Here is a 25,293-nt window from a genome sequence, read left to right as displayed (position 1 = left end):
AGATACTGCTGTATATTGTATTTAATTTTTTTACACAAGCAAACACAAATGCTGCAGGACACATCGGGAAAAGCAAAGTGAGCAGCACAGTAGTTAGCATTGCTGCCTCACTACACTGGGACCATGGGTTCTATTCCAAAACAGGGCCCTACCCTGCGTGAAGTTGCAGCAAGCATGCCCAGAAAAGTGGTCTCATGCATATGAGTCTATGCAAATTTCCGTGATTCTGGCACCTACACCCACTTGTACATGGAGAGGCGGAACGGGTGAGGGAAGGGGAATGTAGTCCGAGTACAGTAAGGGTATGTTCACGTAATTGTGAATAGATAATGACCAGGACACAAACACATATATGCCTGCCAAAGCCGCATTATTTGCGGGTGGTCAGTGGCAGGGGCAAATAGCGGATGATAATGATGACAGTCAGCAGTAATCGTGAACAGCTTGTAATTGGCCGTTTGCAAATGCTCAGCTGACATAGGTATGTGCTTTCTTCGTGGCATATGCATACATTACACTTTAGTGTGTGTGTGTATTTATATTTACACACACTTTATTTTCTTTATATGTAGAGGTGTTTTTGAAATCTTATCAATTCTTAATAGCGAATACATTTTTTGTAAATAAAACAAATGGTGAATAACATGGGCATAACATAAGTATGTGACGTATGGCTGGTATAAATCAGATGCTTATGCTACTGGTGCAGACCTGCACATATCTTGCAGATTTGCATATGCACCCAATTGCAGCTTTTTTTATAGCCAACTCTATTTGTGGTTGCAATTTAGGGAGCAATTGCTGTCCAACTCTGCATCACCCCTTTGTGTTAATTACCACTCAGGGCTAATACATGGTTAAAAGAGCTGAAATTTGCAGCTGCTGTAATAAAAATGAAAGAAAGACCAGTTAGGGCATTATAAAGTTAGGGATTTTGGAAGTGTTAAAAGTAAATAAAAAACAGACCTGAATAGGTTTTACATAATAATAATAAATAATAATAATAATAATAATAATAATAATAATAATAATAATAATAATAATAATAATAATAATATTAGTGAAAATGGCTTCTGAACTTCTCATTTAGTAAAAGTTTCTTAACCTATTCTCCTTTTGGCAGGTCAAAAAAGCCAGTCAGCATGCCTTCTATATTCTGAGGAGCTTGGCTGTGAAATAGTTGAAGTCTTGTGAGAGGCTTGTGCGTAATGTACAAATATATACATGATGTGTCATTCCACTCAGAGGAATATGATGTACTTAGCACTGTGCTGGAATGACACAGGGACAATCAGGACATTATGCTTGGAGTACGCGGAAGCCAAGGAAGAGTAGCACAGCGTACAGAGTGTGTGGTGAAAAGCAATGGCAAAGGGGAGGAGGTGGGGGAAGGGGGTTGGAAGAATACACAGAGCTCCCATTAATTTGTTTACTTCTGAGCTGAGGGTCGCAATTCTCTGTATCCAGTTCTGATTGTTTCTTTAGCGGTCATCCAAACATATCATGCACAGCTGAATACACATATTCAGCATCTGATTGGTTCTCCAAATGCCTAATCTGCACAACTTGGATACTAGGTTTAGTTGACTGGTTCCTAGGGCACTTTATAGATTGTAAATGCACAGCTGGGAACAAAGGGCTCAAACGCAATCTTGAACACACATGACCTTAAAATCAGAAAATGAATGAGAACCACCACCCCCCAAATAAAATTAAACTATATACGAATTACGTATTGGACCTGTTTGTAAGCATTTACAAACAGTAATTGTTAAGTAGCCAACCGAAGAGAGGACCTCTGCGCCCCCCTAGCTCCTAACCTGTCCACACAACCGCTCGGTTTTTGCGCTGGTAACAATAAGAGCTGCTCTGTCAAGCTAATAAACTTGACTGTATTACTAAGGAAGTCTTTCTGGAATGTAATGGGTTAAGTGACAAGAACCGGAAAACAAAGCTTTCTGCAATACAATAAAGAATTTGCAGGATGTTCTAGTGCAATGCTCAATGTATCTAGAGTTGGGACGTGTGAGCCTGTGTGTCTTGAGTAGGAGAGTAGAACAGAATGGGAGCTTTAAACCACTGCCCTGGTTATGCACTCTCTGCTCCACCCCCTGATTACATTAGAGCAGGGAGGAAAATAGAAAAAGCATGTATCTGTAATCTTGCATGATGATACACTTGGCTCTAAGCACTGTACATACTGTACCAGAGTTCTGGCAGAATCCCAGGGCGGGCAGAGTGCCAGCTGCACAATAACAAACCTAACCAACGTAACAAAAAAAAAATAAGGAAGAGAAAACATACCAGTGAGACTGCAAGAGACAGAACTCACAGGCAGAGACAGACTGCTAGACAAATAAAATGGACAGGACAAAAGAAAAGTAACAATAAAAAGGCACTTATGATAAATCACTAAAATTACACTAATTGGGCACTTTTAATTTTTTTTTGGTTTTTTTTTTTTTATCATCAGGTCAAAGTAAACATTCTCAACAACATACAAAAACAGACAAAACTGCAGAATCTACCTACTTTTACAGTCACTTTAGGGGGTGTCCAAAATGGAAGTCCGAGGGGTGTGATGGTACATCAAGCAGCGGGAGCAGACCATGATATCGCATCATCAAGGCCTGACCCACTTCTCACGAAAGAGAAGCGGGATCCAAGAGGGTGGTCATCTCTCCCAGGAGAAGTCCCCGAGATTACTGGGGGCATCTCCTGGATGTTCCGGGAGATTAGATAAGTATGACCAAGTCAGTAACAGAACTCTCAGAGTTCAGTTGGATCGATACAGTAAGTTTTGGTATTTGACAGATCTTTTTAGATTTTTAAAAAAAACTAAAAAACTAAAAAGGGTCCTACACAAAACATGGATACGAACTGGGAAGGATCAGAGGGGGGAAATGTGGGTCAACCAGGCGTACAGATAGAGATTAAGTTGATCCTTTCTCTTCAGAGGCTCAAAGTATAGGTGTAGGAGGCACATAAAGTTGTCAGTTGGGATGGTGTTGAGAGATACCATTAAAGCAAGGGATAGAAGTATGATATGGGGATTTGCATTATGGGAGGTGTGAGTGAATGTCACTTTATCAAAAAACAGCCATGGGGTCCAGAGCTGCCCAGATACATGACCGCTATCATGCAGATATGTTACTTTCTCCATGGTTGCCACTTGCCAGATGTAGTTTTTGAGTTCCTGTGTGGAGTGAGAAAGCAGATTCTTCCGGTTTCTAGTTAGGACTCATTTAGCGGCCGCCAAGATGTGCAAGAGAAGATTTTTTTAGGAGCCGATACAATGTACGGAACAGCAGATATCTTGTGCGCCTTATAAATAAACGATAATAAATTTTAATATCTATATGTAAATATAAAGTAAAATTAAAATTCTGTGCTGCATCCAATACTCTAAATACTTATATTGTTCCTGCATTGGATTAAATGATAGCATTGGAGTTTGAGTTTCCTGTTCCAAAATTTAAACAAAACAAAAAAAATGTATTTATTTATTTTACACAAAATGAAACCCATATTTTCTAGATAAAAAAATAAATAAAGATAGATCTAAACATTACATTTAACTTTTTGTATCTGTTGACACCATCCTCAATACTTAATAAATAGGTTTCCCTATTCAGAGGCATGGCAAAGTCTCTTGGTTATAAATAAAGACCTTTTTTGCCCTTTGATAAACTGAGCCATATACAATGAGTAGCAACCTGTTTTTTAATTTTATTTTACGTGACTTCTTGTGATTTACAGGTCAATCCAGCAAAGCTTTGGATCAAATAGAATCTCATCCAATCCTAGAATTATTCTAGAAGTGACTTAACTGCAAAGGAATGTGGTCAAGAAAACTTTGTCACATTGTTGTGTTGTATATGCAATTTCCTGAGTGTTAAAGATTTAGTGAATTATATCTTCATATCAGGTCTGTCTGGCTCCTGTTTTTATCTATAGCACTTAAAGAGGACTTTTCACCTTCTTATTCATATAACAATTCATTGCTACGCTGTCATAAATAGTTCTGTTTTTTTTTTTTCCCATCTCCTGTCAGGAGAGTCTATTTGGGTTGGTCTCCTCTACCAATGTGATTTTGGTAATGCAATGTTCCATTAATATTCATGCACCCACCAAATGCACCATCAGTACAGTGCAAAGCATTGTAGTTAGATGCCTGAGGAATCACCAACAGTCAAGTTCATAAAGAGTAGGTTAAACATATCTTATACTGATCTAATGTAACGGGACAGGCATATACAGTATGTCATAATCTAGGTCCTGGAGGAGCACGCATTTTATAATCTAGGTCCTGACAGGTCCTCTTAAAAACTAGGCTTAATAGGGAACACAGAACAAATTGTTTGACTTTCTACAAAAAAAAACCTGGTATTAACACATGATCACCAATCTAATGAAGTGAGCTGATAAACACCGGACATGAATTGTGAATCATTATTGGACCCATAAAGATCTCAGCAGTTCATTGTGAAGAAAATTGGCTGCTTTACATGCAAATTTTCTACTTGCACTATGCAATTTACCATATCAATTTTGTCACTGAGGCATCATTTCCTGTGAAGTACAGGCTACTGCTGCCCGGCTGACAGATGTGGACCTCGAAAGATTTAAATGGCTCGCAGCCTGTCTCTAGACTACATAGCTTTCAATTTATGATCCTTGTGGACATTATGGGCCCGATTCATTAAGGAAAGTAAAGCAAAAAAAACCAAAAAACTTTGCACCTGTGCAAACCCATGTTGCATTTGAGGGGAGCTAAATTTAAGATGTGGGAACAGATTTATAGTTTGGGTAGGGCATGTTCTAGATCAACTTAGATAAATTTCAGTGTAAAAATAAAGCTATCAAATATTTGTGTACTACATGACAAAACCGCCAGTATTTAACTTCTGTGCAATATAATAAACTAATATTCAGCCCTTGCATTGTAATATGGTTGTGACCAGTAGAAAAAAATAAATACCCTTTTTTTTTTTTTTTACACCTTACTTTCCTTAATGAATCAGGCCCTATGTGTGCAATGCACATGCACTGTTCTGTCAGCTCTGTAAGTCTCTTACATTACATATTGATTATAGCTATTAAAATATGATGGACATTGGATTCTTACCTGAGTGAGCCAGCAAGTGCATACGAAGTCTCAAACTGTCCAGAAATCTCTTTCCACAAAGCTCGCAGCCATATGTCTTCATACCACTGTGCAGCTTCCTAAAGGACACACGGAGATAAAAAAAACAAAATCAGGAGAAGAAGTCAAAGAATGTATATAATGATCACTATAACAGTGCTGCCCAAGTATTGGGGGTGGATGACGGGAAGAGCATAAAAAGGATTGGAGGGCCACAAGTTGGACAGCTTTGTGCTAGAACATCCTCCCAGTACATGTAGTTATGAGCAGGACCAGATTTATCACTGGAAGATTTTGGCTCCAACTGTAAAAATACCACTTCTCTTATAATTTCTTACGGCCAAAGTGAACTTGGCCATACAGCACTTTAACAAACATCATGGAATGTCCCTGTAATTCTGTGCAGATCCTAGCAACCATGTGAATTGCAACAAATACAGTAGATTCATTAAACAATGGATTGTTGTAAATACAAGTACATGTTAATGATTGCACAAATTGCAAATATGTCTATGATACACTAAATCACTCACTGTAATAATCGTAAAAACATCTCTTAATTCTCATGGAGTAATTCCGATCAGATAATGAAATGTATCATCACTTTGCATACACAAACTATACTATACTATACTACTCACCACGAATATGAACAATTTCCTTCAATTCCTGAAGGCACATAGGAAAGCCACACGCTAATTGAATGAGGTGACAACTGCAACGTGCAAAGCAACGCAATTGGAGTCAACATGCATTGGGGCCACTAGGAAAGTGGGCGGTATCTGGGAGGGTGTCCCCTACTTCTGGGAGTTCCCCCAGAAGAACAGAAGTATTTTCTAAACCAGAGCCAGCTGCTAGTGACTAAAGCGGTGGTCCTCAAACTAAGTGCAGTGGCGATCCCACAGGAGTACCGGTAAGCAAGGCGAATATTTTGGCTTAGAGGTGCCTTGAAAAAAATTATGGAGACTCTAAAAGTGTCTCAAACTGAGAAAGTTTGGGATCCACTGGGCTAAGGACAAGCATCATTTATTTTTCTTTCCCCATTGTCCAACCACAAAAAAAAGCAAAACAAAAACAAAAAAAGTTAATATGTTGTTGCAGTGAATGGAAGCAAATCTTATACACAGGAAATAAAAGAAAATCCCCCCCAAAACTAAGGTTTTAGGGACAGTAATCTATTAAAGCTGCGGCCTAAGATAGCCCATGATTTAAAATAAATAGATATTACTTTTCACCAAGGTCTTGAGAAACAGTGCAAAAGTTTTAGTATAAAACGAGAGGACAAATATGCTGGCAGCTGTAACGTGTGAGACAAACACTGTGTACTCTGCTTCATGAGAAAGTGCTGGCAGATGACGGCAGAAGTTCCTGCATCTTTGCCAGATCTCTCTAAAACTTCCGAGGTTCAAAAAGGAAAAAAGGTGCTCCCACAGTTTTGAAATTAAAAACCGGGACACCTAAAGGACCTGAGATCTTGAAACAAAAAGGGAAGCATTGTGGAGAATTTTAGGTCCCAAATCAAAAGTGAAACCATATATGAACCATCTCCTGTTGCTCTTTTTCATGGACGTGCATGAGGAGTTTAAATTAGTTTTCTAAATTAGGAGCAAAACCAGCTACTGTGTGCAAAATTTGGGAAAACCATCTTGCACTCTATGGGGGGGAGGGGGTTGTATAAAGTGCATAGTGTCAAGTCATTTAGTGTTGCGAGAGGTGCACGGCTGAGCTATAATATTCAGTGTGCGAACAGCATGCAAGACCATGTAGCCCCCATGCATGCAAACAATGTTTGCACCCCTTGCAGTGAAAGAGGTTTTACTCTGCTGAAAATTCTGCATCCTTGAAAAATTTGTACCTTAGACTAAATTAGCCCTTGTGAATTAAAGGTTTCAGGTGGTGAAAAAAAAGGGCCTATCCTTTGCCCACCTGCTAGATCAAGCCACATATTTTTTTTAAAAAAGCCAAAGATTTGCATGTTACAGACTTTTGATTGATAACCTTTACTAAAATAACTTCTTTCTGAGGGATGGATGACCTTTGGCAATTAGCTACAAAGTTCATATTACTACTGATTGGTAGCTTTGAAATTAAACTGCTACTACTGCAATCTGGTGGAAGGTCATGGTATAGTTTAGCAGAAGTCTGAATGTCACAGGATGTCAAGCCCATACTTACCTACCCTCCCAAAATAAGTTGGGTAGAGCTAGAAACACCCCCCCGGTGCTCAATGAACTGCAGCATTGCGCAGTGTGGACAGGGCCATTGTGATGTTAGTCATGGCATTGCCCAGCCACTTTGAACTCTTTCCTGGTTCTCCAAGGGAGGAGATTGCTAAAGTAGGCAAGTATGGTATAGCCTTTTCTTACATATTTAGCAATAAGACATAGTAAAATATAAATATATTCCGGATCATCAATTCTATAGGTAGTTACTTGAACTCATTATCCAATAAATGTGTGGAAGAGCAATATATAGGAATTCAAAAGACAAAGCTAAGTGTAGACATCATCCATGTCTACAAACCAACTCAAACTCAATCTTTCAAAAACTGAATTAATAATATTCCCACCCAAAAACAGAAGCTTCCTGCCTGACATTTTTATTTCTGTTGATAACAACCATAAATCCCACCCCGCAAGCTCGCTGCCTAGATGTAATCCTTGACTCACAACTATCCTTTGTTCCCCACATAGACTCTATCTAAATCATGTTACATACATCTAAAAAACATTTCCAGAATACACACATATATCTTCTTACACAAGACATTGCATAAACATTAATTCATGCACTCATCATCTCCCACATCGACTATTGCAATTCCCTTCTTACTGGTTTTCTCTAAATGAGACTAGTACCCTTATAATCTATTTTGCACACAGTGGCTAGATTGATCTTTCTTGCAAACCGTTCTTCTTCTGCTGAGTCACTCTGTCAGTATCTACATTGGTTGCCTGTTTTTCAATGAATCAAATATAAAATTCTTCTAACATACAAGGCTGTCAATAAAATCGCACTGACATACATCTCCTCACTTGTCTCAAGATATCGCTCAACTCAACACCTCCGTTCTGCACAAGATCTGCGTCTCTCTTACACTCTCATCACATCCTCCCATTCCTGGTTACGGGACTTTTTTTTCCGGGCTGCACCCATTTTGTGGAATTCCCTAACTCGCACAGTAAGACTTTCCTCTAGTCATCAAACCTTCAAGCCTTCTCTGAAAAACCACCTCTTCAGACAGGCTTATGATATTCTTCAACCCTCTACACAGCTAACACAAGATAACAACCCTTTGACCAACATTGCCGTGTGACTGATCACACAGCCCACTCAATACTTTTCACCTTTGCATTCTAGATGGACCAATGTGCAATATGATGTAGTACATGCCCCTGTGTTTCAAACTCCCATTGTCCCATAGATTGTAAACTTGCGAGCAGGGCCTTCTTACATCTCTGTCTGTATGTATTACCCAGTGTTTTATTACGGTTTGTTCCCAATTGTAAAGCGCTACAGAATTTGCTGGCACAATATAAATAAATGTTGCTGAAGGGTAAACATTTATGAAAACTGATGCATAGACTAATTTAAAAAAAAAAAAAATGTGTTAAACTTTGGTTGCTATAGGTTATAGCATTTTTTTGTACAGTTAAACTGGAAACAAACACATTGATTTATTTCAGCCACTTTTGGCATTATTGACCAAGTGGATGAATATTGAACAGAGCTCCTATAATTTTCAAATATACAATAAGGCACCAAAGTTACCTTACGCCGGATAAAGCCTTAACATCCATAAGTTATAGAACACAAAAACCAAGGTCTTTAAAAGCAGCATTTTAATGATGTCCAAATGACCGTTTAATGCACTATGTTGGAGGAAAGAGTGGATATCTAAAGTGCTTTCCTTCATATTTCCCTAGACACATAAACCATGCTTGCCTAGAGAAGCGGGCGGAACGCAATTTGCGTCACCATGGCCGCACCCCCCATGTTGGAAGGCTGTGAATCGCAACACTGCACAGTGGGGGCGGGGCCATTATGATGGCAATTGCATGACCACGCCTCTCCCCCCTCCGGCATCTCTTGGAGGAGACATCTTAAAAGCTGGCAAGTATGACATCTTTAAACAGTCGGTAAAATGCCATATACCATCCAAAAATCCTGATTTTCAGAGGTCATATGTGTTGTGGTCTGCCAGAAAAGCAACTTTGCCTTATGGGGAAAGGGGCGACATTGGAGGCTAGGTACCTGGACCATATAAACACACTAATATAAATATATATATATATATATATATATATATATATATATATATATATATATATATATATATATATATATATATATATATATATATATATATATATATATATATATATATATATATATACACACACACATACACACACAAATTTGATGCCCGTCATAACTGATGCCTATGTATGGGCCTGATTATATGGTCATTTTAAGTGCAGATCTGTTATAACAGTTATTCATTTAAGCATTATTATTGCTTGTGATTGCTATCAATGTGGCTAATTTGTGATGATCGTCAACTAGGGCCCCCATTACCTGCCTTTGTTTTTCAATAAATAGATTCACAGATCTGTTCCTATAAGAGGTAAATAGAGCAGACAAAACTGTTTTCACAAAAAGGACAAAGAACTTTATCTTTACAATAAATAGAAACAAATCACAGGATCTACTTGTCTCAATTAACTGATAAAACTCATGGATTACACTGACAGATTTGACTGATTTATCTGCAATTGCAGCAGAGCCATGAATAATAATCATGGATTAGGATCTAGAACACCCCACTGGGAAAGAATCAGAAAACACTAATGATTTAGGAAATGGCTATCATTTGGAAAGTGTTACTGGAATGAAAAGCAATAATGCAACTATACAGCATGTAAAAGGAATAGCAGACAAAAATAATTCATACTATATATATTTAGGATTCTATAAAACAAAGTGTGTGCTTGCCTAAAGATTATATAGATACCATAAAGCGATTTGCCTTATTCCAACAATTTTATTGTTAACATACTGTTTGACAACAATGTTTTTGGTATTATTCAATATTTAATATTATAAAGTCGTTTTGTGGCAACATCCTACACAGAACTATACAGTGAACAGAAACTGTACCCACTTAAATTTACATTCTGGGAGACTCAAATTAGGGGTGTTGACCACTTTAGACTCCTATGAGAGCAGACAATGCTGTCAAAGAGATCCCACTACCCACGTGTTGGGCGGGCACAGAGCGGGAACGCAGTAAACACTGTCTGGCAGGGGCTTGATGGCGTTCTTGACTGCCAAATTGTAGACGCAAAATGGGCCATCCACCTTCTTTGTATTTATACTATTCACATGCTAAAAGGTCATAGATGTTTACAATAAAGTTGTATGTAACGTCTATAGAACTGAACAGGAGACTAAAAATTCACCTAAATTCTATTTAATAGCTTACGAATATGCTACAACTCATGTATTTAAGAACATTATCATGTGTGATGTAAAACACTATGATGGGCTAATGAAGTCTCAGATATTAAGTTCCTTAGTCCAAAAAAAAGGATAAGATGCTTGTAATATTGAATGCATTAATCCATTCATCATTAACTGAATGAAATAGTGGGGCATGCTGTGTAGCTTAGTTCCTTTTATTGGTTAAGAAATACCATATGGTATTGTCCTTATTGATTGTACATCTATATAATACAGTCTAAAACGTCTATATTAAACCAGCCACACGTGAGCCAATCCTGTCGTTCAACTACAACAGGATCAATGTCCAATTGTCACACACATAGCGATTACTCAGCGTAATTCTGTCCATATTAGAGTAGTTTGAATAGTAGGAATATATATCTGACCATATTTACCAAACATGTCAGATAATAATCCTATAAATGTATTTCAGATTACCTGGCTAGTATTGGAGCTGCATATAGTATAATTGGCCGATATCGGAGGCAATATTGCATGGTGTGGTCAGTTTTAGACATACCATTTTAACTTTGCAAACATTATGGTAATATCTATTCATTAATACAATGCAAATACACATGCCTTGCCAGGGAGGTCAAAGTTTGGCAATCTTTCATTTACCTACCGCCAAATACTCCACCACATGGTGCATTGTGGCCTTGAAAAGGCAATATTATACTATACGTTCACCAGATGGTTTAGTATATATTTCTTTCACATGATTATGTTTATTATAAAAGCAAAGCACCTCACGCTAAGCCCCCAACTTGAAGAACTGAACCATGGCTACCCCATGGCAATGGAGGTTTGGGTGCTCACCCTGCCATGCTCAAAAGCCAGGATTTAAAAAACAAACAAACTTGTGATTCATTTATTTATTTAACCTTAGTTTATTGTAAGTGCTGTTGCCCACTTAACAAAAAAAATATAGAGAGGGAAGTAAAGTCCAACCTCCTTTATTACAAGGTGTGCAAACATCTTCAAGGCAAGGTCAGTAAATGAATAATTTTACAGAAACCAGTATGTCTCTGTCTGGTCTTAACCATTGTCATGAGCCTTTAAAGTTTAATCTCAGATTTCTAGTGGAGGGTACGCACAGTGGGTGGCCACAAAACTGAAGTATTTAGAGTAAAATCGGGGGGGGGGGGGGGGGACGGTGGGGGGGATCATTGCAATTATACAATTAAAGTAATTAAAGTATAAGGTCCTGGAATCAGTGTTGAAATAATAATAATAAAAAAAAAAGTGTTAATAAGTTTTGTTGACTTTAGAAAATTAGTGTTCATGTTCACGAAAAATTTAGACAGAGACTAGGTATCAACAGCTATTACCCACTTTACTCAACCAATTAGTCTTGCTTGGCTACTAAATCTAGCCACATACTTGTAAATTTTGTCAGCTAATCTGGCTATTTATTTACAAAATTTGCACAGTGTGTAGACTTATTATAGTTCACAATCTGAAATATCCCTTCCTGACAGATTACCCAGACAGTCAGTTCAGCCGACAACCGCTCAATAAAGAGGCAGGGATAGGATCAAGGTCCTATTTAGTCATACGTGTAGGTGGTCACATTGGACAAGAGTCAGCTTCTCATCTCCTCAGACCAGATCAGACCAGACCACTTCTATCGCTGGGGCCTGTTAATGCCGTCTAAGGAGCACCTCACCCAAGAGCCCACATAGGTCAACTTCAACTGTATTTACCAATACACCCGATAATGATATAGCAGCTTATGGCCAGCATTAGAGTTTCTTGCACTCCCATTTTAGATATCCACAATGATGTTATCAAGTAAACAATGGCTATTCTCCAATACATAAGACAGGCAGTCTCTTCTTATCATCATCAGCAGCTATTTATATAGTGCCACTAATTCTGCAGCTCAAAGAAGACCCGATTCAAATCAATCCCTGTCCCATTGGAGCTTACAGACTAAATTCCCTATCATACATACATACATACATACATACACACACACACTAGGGTCAATTTGATAGCAGCCAATTAACCTATTAGTATGTTTTTAGAGTATATGAGGAAACCAGAGCACCCAGAGGAAACCCACGCAAATGCGGGGAGAACATACAAATGCCACACAGATAAGGCCATGGTCGGGAATTGGACTCAAGATCCCAGTGCTGTGAGGCAGAAGTATGTAGACTAGCCTGGTTTGAAGGGCATGCTGGAACTTTTACTCACATAAACGAAGATAGCTATACCTTGCTTAAAAAAGTTTTGTTCTCCATCACTGAACAAAAAACAAATATAATAGAGGGTCACAGTTGAGAGCTTTAACATGCAGAAATAGAGTGTGTTACCAAAGTGAAAATGAGACTATTATAGTCATCTTAAAATACTAAAAAGGATATGCATTAAACAAGGTTACTTGAACCAATAAAAAGTACAGGTAGCCCTCAGATTTGAAAATATACCAGAAGTTGTGTTTCTGATAACTTCAACATATAGCTGCATGCATTTTACCACTTGGCTAAGTAGCACTAAACCTTCCTCTGTCGTGGTCCGATGGATATCTCAATGTGTTGTTGAGGGGGTTCAGAACACATTCCCTTGCTGCCAAGATTAGTCGGATTGCGCACTTGAACATGACAGCCGCAGAGGCAGATACGGCAGCTGTAGACATGAGGTCGGAAGGTAACATACCAATCAATACCTAGTTACAGGCTTCAGTCTGTAAGCAGGAGGAGATGAAACATGGCAGGTATAAACGCTCAATGTGAGATTACAGCCGCAGATGATATTTGGAGAGGTAAAGTCCACATGAATAATCTAAGAACACAAACCTAACAACCACATAACCCGGATTACAAAAAAGACTATTTTTCACTTCTGTAATAACATCTATATTTTTTTTCCCAAATCCGATGAGAGCCCTAAACACCACTACCTCAACTATATATGTTTCCCATCACCTTACTCAAGGATATCAACTGAACCTCTCTAATAAACTTATTGAATGTATTCATATATTTTAGTTCTATTTATTATTCTTTCTACTCAGTAAATAAGTCATACACAAACATTGTGCCTTCTTCTACGATCACTATGAGGAGCACTGCCAAACTGTTTAATGGGGGGAGGGGGATTCCAGGAGCAGGGTGGGTGGGGATACTGAAAGAAAGGGGTTATTCTTAGACAGAGTTTAGTTTATTTTAATCATGTGTTCCAAATAATGAGAAACCCTCTCATTTGCAACATACATAAAGTATCTCACACCTCACCAAGGGGCATATTTAACAAATAATGATAGTGCACTATCATGCACTTAACTTCAGGTCCCTCTGTGTGGCACGCATATTTAAGAAGGGTGCATCGCAGCAGATATCGTGGATATCTTTGCATTACTTTTCGTTTTTGGGAGCAGTCACCATTCTAAAAAACATTTTTTTCGGAAACTTGTCATGATAGCTGAAGCTGGTGTACATTATCATAAATGAAAAATTTTAGTGCTGTCAGCTCTGCTCCGAAGAGCAGAGCTGGACAGCGCATGTGTGGAGGTATCACATGATCCCTCCCTGTCACTCACCGCACTCTCTCTCTGCAACTATAGTTGCAGAGACAGAGCGGAGATGTCTGTACGCATGTGCAAAAAAATTAAGATGACCAGGAGGAGATCCGTAGACATCGCCTTCCGAAGAGGCAGGGTAAGTGATTTTTTTTTATCACAGAAACAGCAGTTTTTCGGAACTGCTGTTTCTGTGATGCGTTTTTCATAAATTTGAGAAATAGTTCAATCCTTATCAATGCGATAAGGATTGAAAACTATTTTTCACTTTATGAAAAGATTGATAAATGTGCCCCTATGAGAACTGCTAGGCTGTTTTCTCATGAATATTGAACCAAACAATAAAATGTCTGCCTCCACCTCATGTCATACTTGACAAACTTTAGAAAGTTGGCTTCTGGGAGATCTGGGGGGTGGGTGGCCATGTAGGGAAGGGGCTCAGGCCAAAATGACGCAATTCCCTTAGATTCAAATCATGGAGACTCGAAATTCTGCCCACTAGGAAGTAGGCAAATGCGGGAGATTGATCTACTCTCTCCTGGGAGACCTACCTGGAATTCAGGAGTCTCCCGGACATTCCGGGAGAGTAGGTCAAGTATGCTACACGTTTAAAAGACAAAAGTATAAAACCACAAACATATATTAATTATTTTGATATCTATGTAATGCAACACTTACCTGCAATTATACATACTGTATTGCCTTCACTAAGATATATGGACTAGCAATTGAATTTTTGGAAAGCAGGCGATAGAACATTCTTTAACTTTCTTTGTGTAATTATAACAGAAATATTAAAATGAATGTCTAGTCAAAGCATCAAAATATAATTTTCTTGTTTAAAGCAAAGTATGGATTTAATCCATCTGAACTAATAGTATAAGCGGATTTTTTTTTTCTCTCATTCCCAACACAGCCAGCACAATGCTTAGGAAGTCTGACAGAAACCTATTTAAGGTCATTTATTGCCTTAATAAGCACCTTTGTCCAACAGGCAGTTTTTGACAACAGTGATAAATTCCAAATTTATGTCAAACATAGCATATGTTTAACAGCTCATTTCTAAGCAGAAGCAGCAGGCTCCCCTATAAATCACAGCTCAGTTTGAAATGAAAGCAGATTATAGGGCTGGGGCTATTGAGAGAAATATAAATCAGGACAGTTTAACTCTTAATGCAGCACAAATTAACTAGATCGGTGGGGAAAGTTTGCTAGCAGGCACGTAGCTCATTGCAAACATGACATTAATATGGTTATTAGAGGGCAAAAAAACAAAAACAAAAAACCCATATATACATTGTAACAGCATACATAACTTTCCACTCCTAAATGCATCATAATTACATTCGAAGTTATATCCCGGGCTAATTTGTGTAACTTGGGGTGCGATACAGGTCTGTGTACACACAGGAACAGAAACCTACCCGCAGTGCCGTAGAATACTTAAGTGAAAGGGAGACAAAAGGGTCCCATGCTAGAAATCTACTAACCTATTGTCTCTCTAGGACTCTGACGTACATGTTTTTTCAATGGGAAATTCCAATTAGAGATTATAGAGAACTTCTTAGGGAAAATGAAGGCAGGCAGCACTGGACTGGGCTGACAAAGGAGTTCATGGAGCTCCAGGTTATGCTCAGTATTAGGTCCAGTGGGTTTTGCTAGAATAACTATTTTGATGGACCTTTGAGCTTTTTATTTTCTTGGGAAGAGAAAGAAAAGAAAACAAAAAAAACAAAACAAAAAACCACCCAAAAAAACACAAGAGTCCACGTGCTGCAGCAAAACAAGATGGGTTCCTTTGCTACAATGAGAAAATACATGGTACCTTAACCTAGTGGTACGTTAGATTGGGTCCATGGATTCCTCTGCATTGCACCTGTATGTTTACCCATGTAGGTTTCCTCCAGGTACTCAAGTTTACCCCATAGTACAAAGACATGCTGCTAGGTTAACAGACCTCTGACTTTAGTGTCCCTGGTGTACACATCAAAGCACTGCCACAGAGGAAATCCGCACAATTAGATTGCACACAAATTGTGGCAGGGTCAAGCCACATCCCCCTAGTGGTTTCTCAGTGCCAACACACCCACAAAAACAAAAGAAACCCCCTTGAATTGTCATGCGCACCAGTGTCATGGTGAATGTCGGTCATACCTTGGAACTTCCTGGAGTTGGTTGGAGGGGACTGTCCCACCTAAACCAGGACAGTTGGGAGGAATTCTAGTATACAGTGTAGAATAAGATATAGGAATAACAATTCTTCAAGATTAACCACGTTTAATCACTAATAAACATAATAGATAATCAGGGTGGGGGAGGCAACAGTTAATCTAATGGTCAGAATATGTCCATAAAAATAATTTTGATACGGTCTGTGGCCACATAGAAGTTCTGTCAACATCATGCACATTTGACAACTCCTAGATGTGTATGTAATCATACATTTTCCAATGCCTTAATAATAATATCTTTACATTAAACACATTGTCACTTCAGTTAAAGTCACTGTGATGTCAGCAGCGGCTGGAGGATTAGCACTGGGCCATCTCTCCCTCTTGCAATTCTGGAAGGTTAGCAGTGTTATAAGAGGCTAGACTATAAAAAGGCTCGGAGTGTAAGTATTTCCTTTCCTATAAAATATTCATTACCCAGTGTGTGAGCCAAGTAACTGAGACCTCAAACATTTCTAACTTTGTACTGCAGCAATAACAGGCTTTTATTGAACCCTTCTCCTTTTATTTATACCAGACTATAAATATAAGGTTATATAGATACTGGTGAGCGCTCACACACACACACACACACACACACGTATAATATATAAAACCTTCCTGTGCTGGTTTAAAGCAGATGGGTAAAAAGACCTGTTTTTATTTCCTCACCGCTACCAAAAAATTGCTCACTTGGCTCTGTGACTCTAGTCTGGAGGAGGTTCATGCTTCCCATGGCAGTCTGTAGAATAGGAATGCCACCCAAACACCATTTTCTGCACAGAAAAAAAACAAAAAACATACACACAAACAGATTTTTGGTATATGGTGATCCTTCTGTCATGGTGCATTTTGCCATCATCAACATTTATTTATATAGCTCCAGCAAATTCCGCAGCGCTTTACAATTGACAAACGTAGTACAACGCTGGGTAATACGGACAAAGAGGTGAGAATTCCTTGCTCGCAAGCTTACAATCTATGGAACATCATTGCTTGTTATTGAGGACTTAAGGAACAGACAGGTTGCGGGCAAACAAAGGTTGTGCCTGCTTCTCAGTAGTCATCCCAAACATTTTGGTTCATGAAAGGCATAATAAAGTTAAAACAAAAAAAACAAAGAACAAAAAAAAAAAAAAAAGGGGAGGAGAGAAATAAAGATAATGCAGTAATTTTATCCTCCTAAAAATGTATCCTAACAGATGTGACATATCTATTCCAGGAGTATGCTCCCCCGAAACCCAAAGTAAAAGACAAATAAATAAAGGCATAATAAACACAATCATTATTTTGCAACATTTAACCAATATGTATTTTCATGCACCCGACCATGCTGCCACAAATGAAGACTATACAAAACCATTCAGATTTCAGTATCCAAACAGACATGGTCTACAAATTATTTATATAACAATAAGGTCACCTCGGGAGCCCCACAGGCCCACAAAAACCATACTAAAATAAAAAAAGTGCATTAATCCACAAATAAAAAAAGTGAATGAGACTAGAGAAGAGACAGTCAGATATACAAGCTGGAGGAGAAAGCAATTACAGAGTAAGTAGCTGGCAGCTGGATTCCCAATGCTTGCCAAGTTGGTTTAAACGTGATATAATGTACCTGTCAAATGCCACCTAGGACTGTAGTCAACTAAAGGGATCTTTTGAAACGTATTACACATTTAGAAACAGATAATCCACACATTCATACATTCCATTGTTTAAAATATGTAAAATTACAAAAATGTCCTCAGTTTCTGACAGCCCTTATAATTATTAAGTTAGTTTATTATGAACGGTATATTGTATGTAGTTTAAAGGTACATGATTCTGTCTTCCCCAGAAAGAACTTTATTCTCAAATAATATTTTCACAAATACAGTAAATATTATGGAGATCATTATTTACCTAATTTTATAGAGGCACAGATCAGAAAAACATTACACTGGCTGCCTTTCACACATATGCAAAGAATTAACATTGGTCAGGACACTGCAATTACAAGGCTCATAATGGATTGGTAAATTTGGTAAGTAGTAATAGACATAACATTTCAAAGTCAGAGATTCATTTTAAATAACAACATTAAAAAGAAAGAAAAAAAAATGAAAAAGACCTCAGATTGCCAGGATAATGAAGATGGACGATAACACAGAAATGTTCTCTCATAACAATTGTTTGTTCGGGCTACAAGTAGTAGCACTTTGCAAGCTCCATAGCTCACATTAAGAGGAAACGTACTCACTGCACACAGCAGGCGATTCAATTATTAGCATACTGTAATCATTTGTATTCTTTCTGCCTGGATTGGGAGATCTGCAAAGCTCTGATACATTTCCCCCTTCTAGAAAACTCATCTCGTATGCCCAGCGGCTATTCTTGTGTCTATAATTAATCCTTTAGTGTGTGGGGTGGTTAGAATTGTGATTCTGTCAACTGGTAATCGTTAGATACAACAGAAAACAAAATCTTGTCCCCCCTCCTCCAGCCTGGGTGACATTCATATCACAAGCTTAAAGAGTTACAGTCCCAGACATTACATTTTTAGGTGAATAATATTAAATGGTGACCACAAAAAGTTTAATACGCTCATTTTAAAGGCAATAGTGTCAAATAATGTGGCTTTATTTAATCATATACACATTGCAAGTAAATTTGAGATTCGTATACCTACATGTTCTCATTAGTAGAACAGATTTTTAGGATACAACTTGCAAGTGTCCATTATGGGTCTAGTTATTTATGGTTAAAACCTTACCAAATCCTAACCTTGGATATTTGAATGATATAGAAGCAACACAAGTGATTGAATCTTATCTGGGAATATTTAATACTGTGTCCTGAACACTAAAATGCAAGGAATGCCAGGATTTGATTCCTCAAATAAAGGGATAAATCCTTTGGATTGTTACAAATCACCAAAAATATGAGGTATTCAGTGCATCACCATCAGGATACAGTGTTTAATGCTAATCTGCAGTTATACGGTCATGTTACTTGGAACAATGGCATCAATTTACACTATACCAAAATCAACTACTTGAAGTACTGAGACATGTGACATGGTAAAGGTGCATCGCACACAGTTTTCTCATTTGTTTACAACAGTGTTGGCTAACCTGTGACAATCTAGATGTTGTGAAACTACAAGTCCCAGCATGCTTTGCCAATATATAGCAGCTTATTGCTGGAAGGGTATGCTGGGACTTGTAGTTTCACAACACCTGGAGTGTCACGGGTTAGCCAACACTGGTTTACAACATAACTTCTAGAAGAAAAATATGTGATGGGGGACACTGCCCCCAGGGCGAAAAAAAAGGTGTAATATTACTTTATGTCAAGAAAATAATTTCCTTCATTTGGTGAGGTTCTTAATCATATAAATGCATATCCAACTGCTGTAATATTTGTATGCTTCCGGTTATATGGAATAGGTGTCTATCTGCTCCAGAACTTCAGCAGTTAAAAAAAAAAAAAAAAAAGTAGTCCCCAATTAGTCTCATTTCTCAAAGCAGTTTCACAGTTAACGTTGCTGATTGAGAGTACACTGCAGTTATTGGTTTAAACCAGTTCCTTTCACTTACGCACCAGCAGAGAAAAACAATTTTATCAGCAACATCCCCCTAATTACATGAGCTGGCTTTTAGCTGAAATACTGGGGTTTTACACTAGTGCTTAGCATCATGTCGGCTAATTCTTAGCATCTGCGTGAAACAGGATCAGTATAAACAAGGGGAATTCGCTGGTTTTATGTATGAACACATTATTTCATGTGCGCATTATACTATACCCATACACAATGGAGCAGAAATGTCACTTACCATGTAAGCAAGACTTGGGACTGTGACAGTTTTTCAAATACGCTTAAAAGTTTTGAAAGTATTTCAGACTAATCGTTTTCAAGTATTACCATTTTTCTAGAATATATCAAAATTTGAGATGTGAAACTCTACTGTCAAGAGTGACACGGTGGCTCAGTGCTCAACAGTGCTGGCTCACAGGACCGGGGTCACGAGTTCTATTCTGATCAGTGCACTGTGTGGATTTTGTATGTTCTCCCCATTTACTTCTTTGTATGTCTCCTCCAGGTGCTGTGATGTCCTCCAACAGTTAAAAAAACTTGTCAGTAGGTTACAGCATGTGTGTGTTTTAGAGTAGAGTATTTAGACCAAGCCAGCGGTTCCCAAAGCTGTTACAGGGGGTGCCGCGGTCGCCCTCGCAAACTAAGAAAAAAAAAGAAGACGAAGACGAAGACTTTACCAATACAGCGCCGGATCATCCTCCACACTGTTCTCACTGACTGCCGGGCGTGACGTCATCACATCTGACAGTGTGAGTGAGGACATCAGGAAAGAAGACAGAAGAAGGTAAGTAAAGGAATGGAGAGTAAAGGGGGATGTAGAGTGTGAGTTGGTGACGGGGCGCAGTGATATGATGAAGGGGCACAATGAGATGGTGAAGGGGCCTAAATACATCATCGTTATTTTGACCGACCTACTTAAAAAACGTGACTACCCGGTAATTATTTTGGCTTAGGGGTGTCTTGGAAAAATTATGGAGATCCTAAAGTTCCCAAACTTCCTCAAACTGAGAAAGTTTGGGAACCACTGGCCTAAGTTCATTGGTGCAATAACTGATGAACAATTTAACAAATTTTGAAAACTGTGAATATGTTGGTACTATATTAAAAAGCATATTAGTAGTATTATTAAAAACAACAACAACAACAACAACAACAACGTTAATAGGAGATGGGTCTCATGAAGATGTAACAAGTGTGAAGTTAAGAAATAGGATGTTTATACCGGTTAGGCCTCCAAAAGCATGTTGTAATGTGACAAAGAGGACACATCAAATTGTGTAGAAATTAATTTTTTGAAGACTAGATTTCTAAAGATAGATATAAGATAATTTATTTTGATAAAATGTTGCACACAGTCTTTTACTGTGTAAATGTAGGAATAAATGTTGCAACATAGTCTTACATGGTATAAAGGTGCTTTTTTTCCGTGCAGCTTTCTCCTTGCCCCTAAAGGCTTGTTGCTTTTCATCATACTTAATTAGGGAAGACGGTGGACTAACTCAGAGTCTGTGGCAGACCCACTAAATGAAGATACACGAGATACTGCCACACATAGCAAACCCTACTCAACACTGATGCAGTCTGCTCAAGGTAGGCCAATATTTACCTTTTTGTTTTAGCTGTAGGTATCTACTTTAGATACCACTAGAAGCATAAACTGGCCTTGCTAGGCTTACCATGATTTAATTGGGGATTTTGCTTTTAGCCAGTAGTTTGTTCAGATCTGTCGAGCAGGGGGTCTATGAAGGTTGACTGTATTTCAGTGACATGCAATGCCAACTCTCAGTTACGGTTCTCGATGGACCAATCCTGACTGTTAAAATTAGCAGAGGGTTAGTGTCCTTATGAGTATAAAGGATGGATTGAACATCTTTTGTTCTGATTGTGAGCACGAGTTGCAGGCTAAAGTCCTAGATGGTGCCCAATCTAATGCCGCCATTACTGCCTGGGATCAATTGGAATTGTGACGCTGGCATCAAATACCCTATTTCCAGAATATTCTATATCAATCCTGAACATTTCACCTAGAATTCTCACAGAGACTAACATAATTAATGAGGACATGGGGATTTCCATTATCAATACCATTGACATTATAAGTAAAGCATGAAAAAGATACTAGAAAGGATGGCGGCAATTTTTCTTGAAAAATATCGTCACATTGACAGTTCCAGTAGGGTTACCCGTCGAAAAAAAAAAAAAAAAGAGGCCGATCTCACAAAACACTGAAGGGGCTGGGTAGAACAGGATTTTCTACAGACGTCCTCCATGCATAATCAGCATGCTAGTATATAGACCATTAAAGTAACAATACTAATATAAAACACAGTTCAAATTCCATGCGTAAAATACTTAGAATTATTTTTAACATATCAACATACGAATACTGCAGCATTTCAGTCAAAAGAGAGGAAATGACTCACCTGCTTTGACTCAGTCACACACACACTCACACCTCATTACTAGAAATCTGCACCAATAATGAGAAAGAGAAAGCGCTTAGCAGTGCAACAGCTTCGGAACCATGTGTCACAGGTTTCAGATGTGTATTAAGCAGTTATAGAAGCAAAAAGGGACGTTAAAGAAATGTTCAAACCAGCAATAATACACATCACACGTAAATACTAGATCACAAATGTAGAGCATAAAAGATGTGCTCATTTTTCAAGACGGTTATATGAAAGCCACAAGGCCTATCAGAGCTGGATCAAGTAATCCATGTAGCTAGATGGGCAAAAATTACTTAAGAGTTCTCATGTGTTGTGCGTATCGGTTATTGGCACAGCTTATGAATGAGCTGTGCAAATAACCATGTTTTGGTCTTGCTATGGATTGGTTTGAAAACCAGTGGATTCTATGAAAGATGATGTTGAATCGAATACTAAGTATATCAAATCAATAAAAACTACCACGTTTAGAAGAGAAGCTTCTGAAGCTGTGGAGTTCAATCTTTGTTATTTTGGGTAAACCAATTATGCTGCTATCTTTAACCAAAGAGATAAAAGTGTAGGACTAGAACAATTAAAAGAGGATCACAAATGACTGTGCAAGCTATTAATTAAAGCATCACACTGTACGTATATATCAGTATATAAAACATGGGGAACTAATGGATGGCATTCCAGAGGCTGAGAAAAAAAAAATGCGGATTAACCTATTGACTGCTGACAAAAATAGAAATCAGCATTTTGCAGCTCCCACTGCCATGAAGGTAGGACAGCTGGTAATTGGGTGGGGAGGTTAACTTCCTAGAACTCATACAGATGGTCTATGCGAGATGCACATTGCTTAAAAATGAATCACTTACCCCAGTTTCCCAACTTTATCTAACAGTGTTAGTAAGTTGAACCTGAGCCTAATTTAGAAATCTACGTATTGGCATTCAATTACAAGCTATGTAGTTAATTAGACTTCCAAAACGGGAAATGTTACACAGTGGAAGGGGCTATGAAAGACGCATGGATCATGCGAGTGTAAAAAGTGGTTCATGCCTTTGGCACAACACACCTCAAAAGACCCATTTAGCGGCCACCCCCCCAACACACTGAAGAATATTTTTAAAATATAATCTATAATCTTTACACCCTCCCGCCAAAGGGCTAGACAGCAAATTCCGTTCTCTTGGCACCCCTGGCCCACTGTTCTACTGTCTGGGGTTGATCTTCCATAAAGACCTTCTCTAAAGTGCCATAGAAAAGCAATACATTCCCATTTAAGCACACATTCCTATGACTGGTTGGATATGAACAGCATTTGCAGATTTTGGTCTGAGAAATGAAATATTTAAACATCTAGAAATGTATATATACTCCTCGGGTACAAACAATAAGCTGGTCACAAACACTGCCAATATTTGGGCCCCAAAAAAGGAGCATGAAGCCCCAAACTAATTGAATGATCATTGGAAAATGTAGTGGGCGAGGTAGTCTTCTAGCCACACTAACAGACCCAATTGTATTTTGGAAATTATTTGGACACTCCGCCCAATAATAAAACGCCCGGTTCTCAACCAAATTTTAACATCCATGTGTAGCTGGCTACTGGATGGTGATCAATTCATGCGGTTATCAAACCAATGCAGAACCCCCTTTAATCAGTTACACAGAATTTGTTGCAAAGATCATCCCTCATTCCATCACAAAAATTTTCATATGTTGGGACAGAGCAATTTCTAAACGTATGTCGCTTTAAATCTCAGTTAAAACAATAAAATAGCAATTTTTTCTCTAATTTTAACAGTGTTAGAAGCCCATTCATAAATGTTTCTCAAAGCTTTCATGCATCACAGTATGACATGTACTTAATGAGTAATCCCATAAAACTACATTGTATTTAGAATGCCTTAACCCTTCAGTGCTGTAAGCAACATAGCAATTGTCGTAAAGTGAAGCAAAAACATGAGCTTGTGTGTGTGTGTAGAATAAATGTCCATATATGTGTAGGAGATCTTACAAGTAGACTTTAGAGTGGTCCTTAAGGAAAAATTTACATTTTAGATCTGTCAATTATATAGAATAATTTATTTAACTCTGTATTTTTAAATCTGGCGAGAACTTGGGCAGCTACAAATCTAAAAAAAAAAAAAAAAAAAAATAGTTTAAAAAACTAACACCAAACTTTTTGGGGGAAAATATGTTAAATATGGAGTAACCAACAATGTTACATAAGTAATAATAAAAAAAACAAAAAAACACACTATATACATACACACAATATATATATATATATATATATATATATATATATATATATATATATATATATATATATATATATATATATATATATATATATATATATATATATATATATATATAATTTATTACACACACACACACACACACACACACCACACATATGTTAAATACATGCACACACATACACACAAAGTCATGTCAACATATAGTATAGTATGGTTTGTGTATTTAAATTCCAATGCTGTGAAAGGTCCTGGAGATTAGCAAATGAGTCTGTCTCTCGCCCCAGGAAAGTCAAGAGGTGCATTGCAAATTACAGAGCTTTTAAATTATACTCTTAATGAACACAAATAAAAGCACAGTTAAAAGACAATTTGCTCTGTAGGAGATAAATATTTAAGCACAGCAGGTCAAAAAAAATTACTTTACTTAAAACAAACACCGATACAAATTTACAAAAAATAAATAAAAAAATATTTATGTGATTATGCAAACAATTTTAAATTTATGAAAACCAAGTACTACCATATATAATTACAAAAGATACTGAATTAAAAAAAAATAAAAAATGTTTAATACCAACCAATCCAGTTCTCTCAAGTGCTTATTGCTAGAGGAGAGCAAACAAC

At 37.8% G+C, this 25,293-nt stretch overlaps 1 protein-coding gene across 1 annotated transcript in view; it reads right to left on the bottom strand.

The window, feature by feature from the left end:
• Nucleotides 1-25,293, bottom strand: part of ZBTB16 (zinc finger and BTB domain containing 16) — a 127,969-nt gene that overhangs the window by 61,994 nt on the left and 40,682 nt on the right. The window contains exon 3 of the mRNA XM_075191235.1: nt 5,129-5,226. Coding sequence (XP_075047336.1) covers nt 5,129-5,226 — 98 coding nt within the window. The remainder of the gene's footprint in view (nt 1-5,128; nt 5,227-25,293) is intronic.

This window comes from Mixophyes fleayi, chromosome 11 (genome assembly GCF_038048845.1).
Source record: "Mixophyes fleayi isolate aMixFle1 chromosome 11, aMixFle1.hap1, whole genome shotgun sequence".
Lineage (NCBI taxonomy): Eukaryota > Metazoa > Chordata > Amphibia > Anura > Limnodynastidae > Mixophyes > Mixophyes fleayi.
This window is presented reverse-complemented; position numbering and strand designations above follow the sequence as displayed.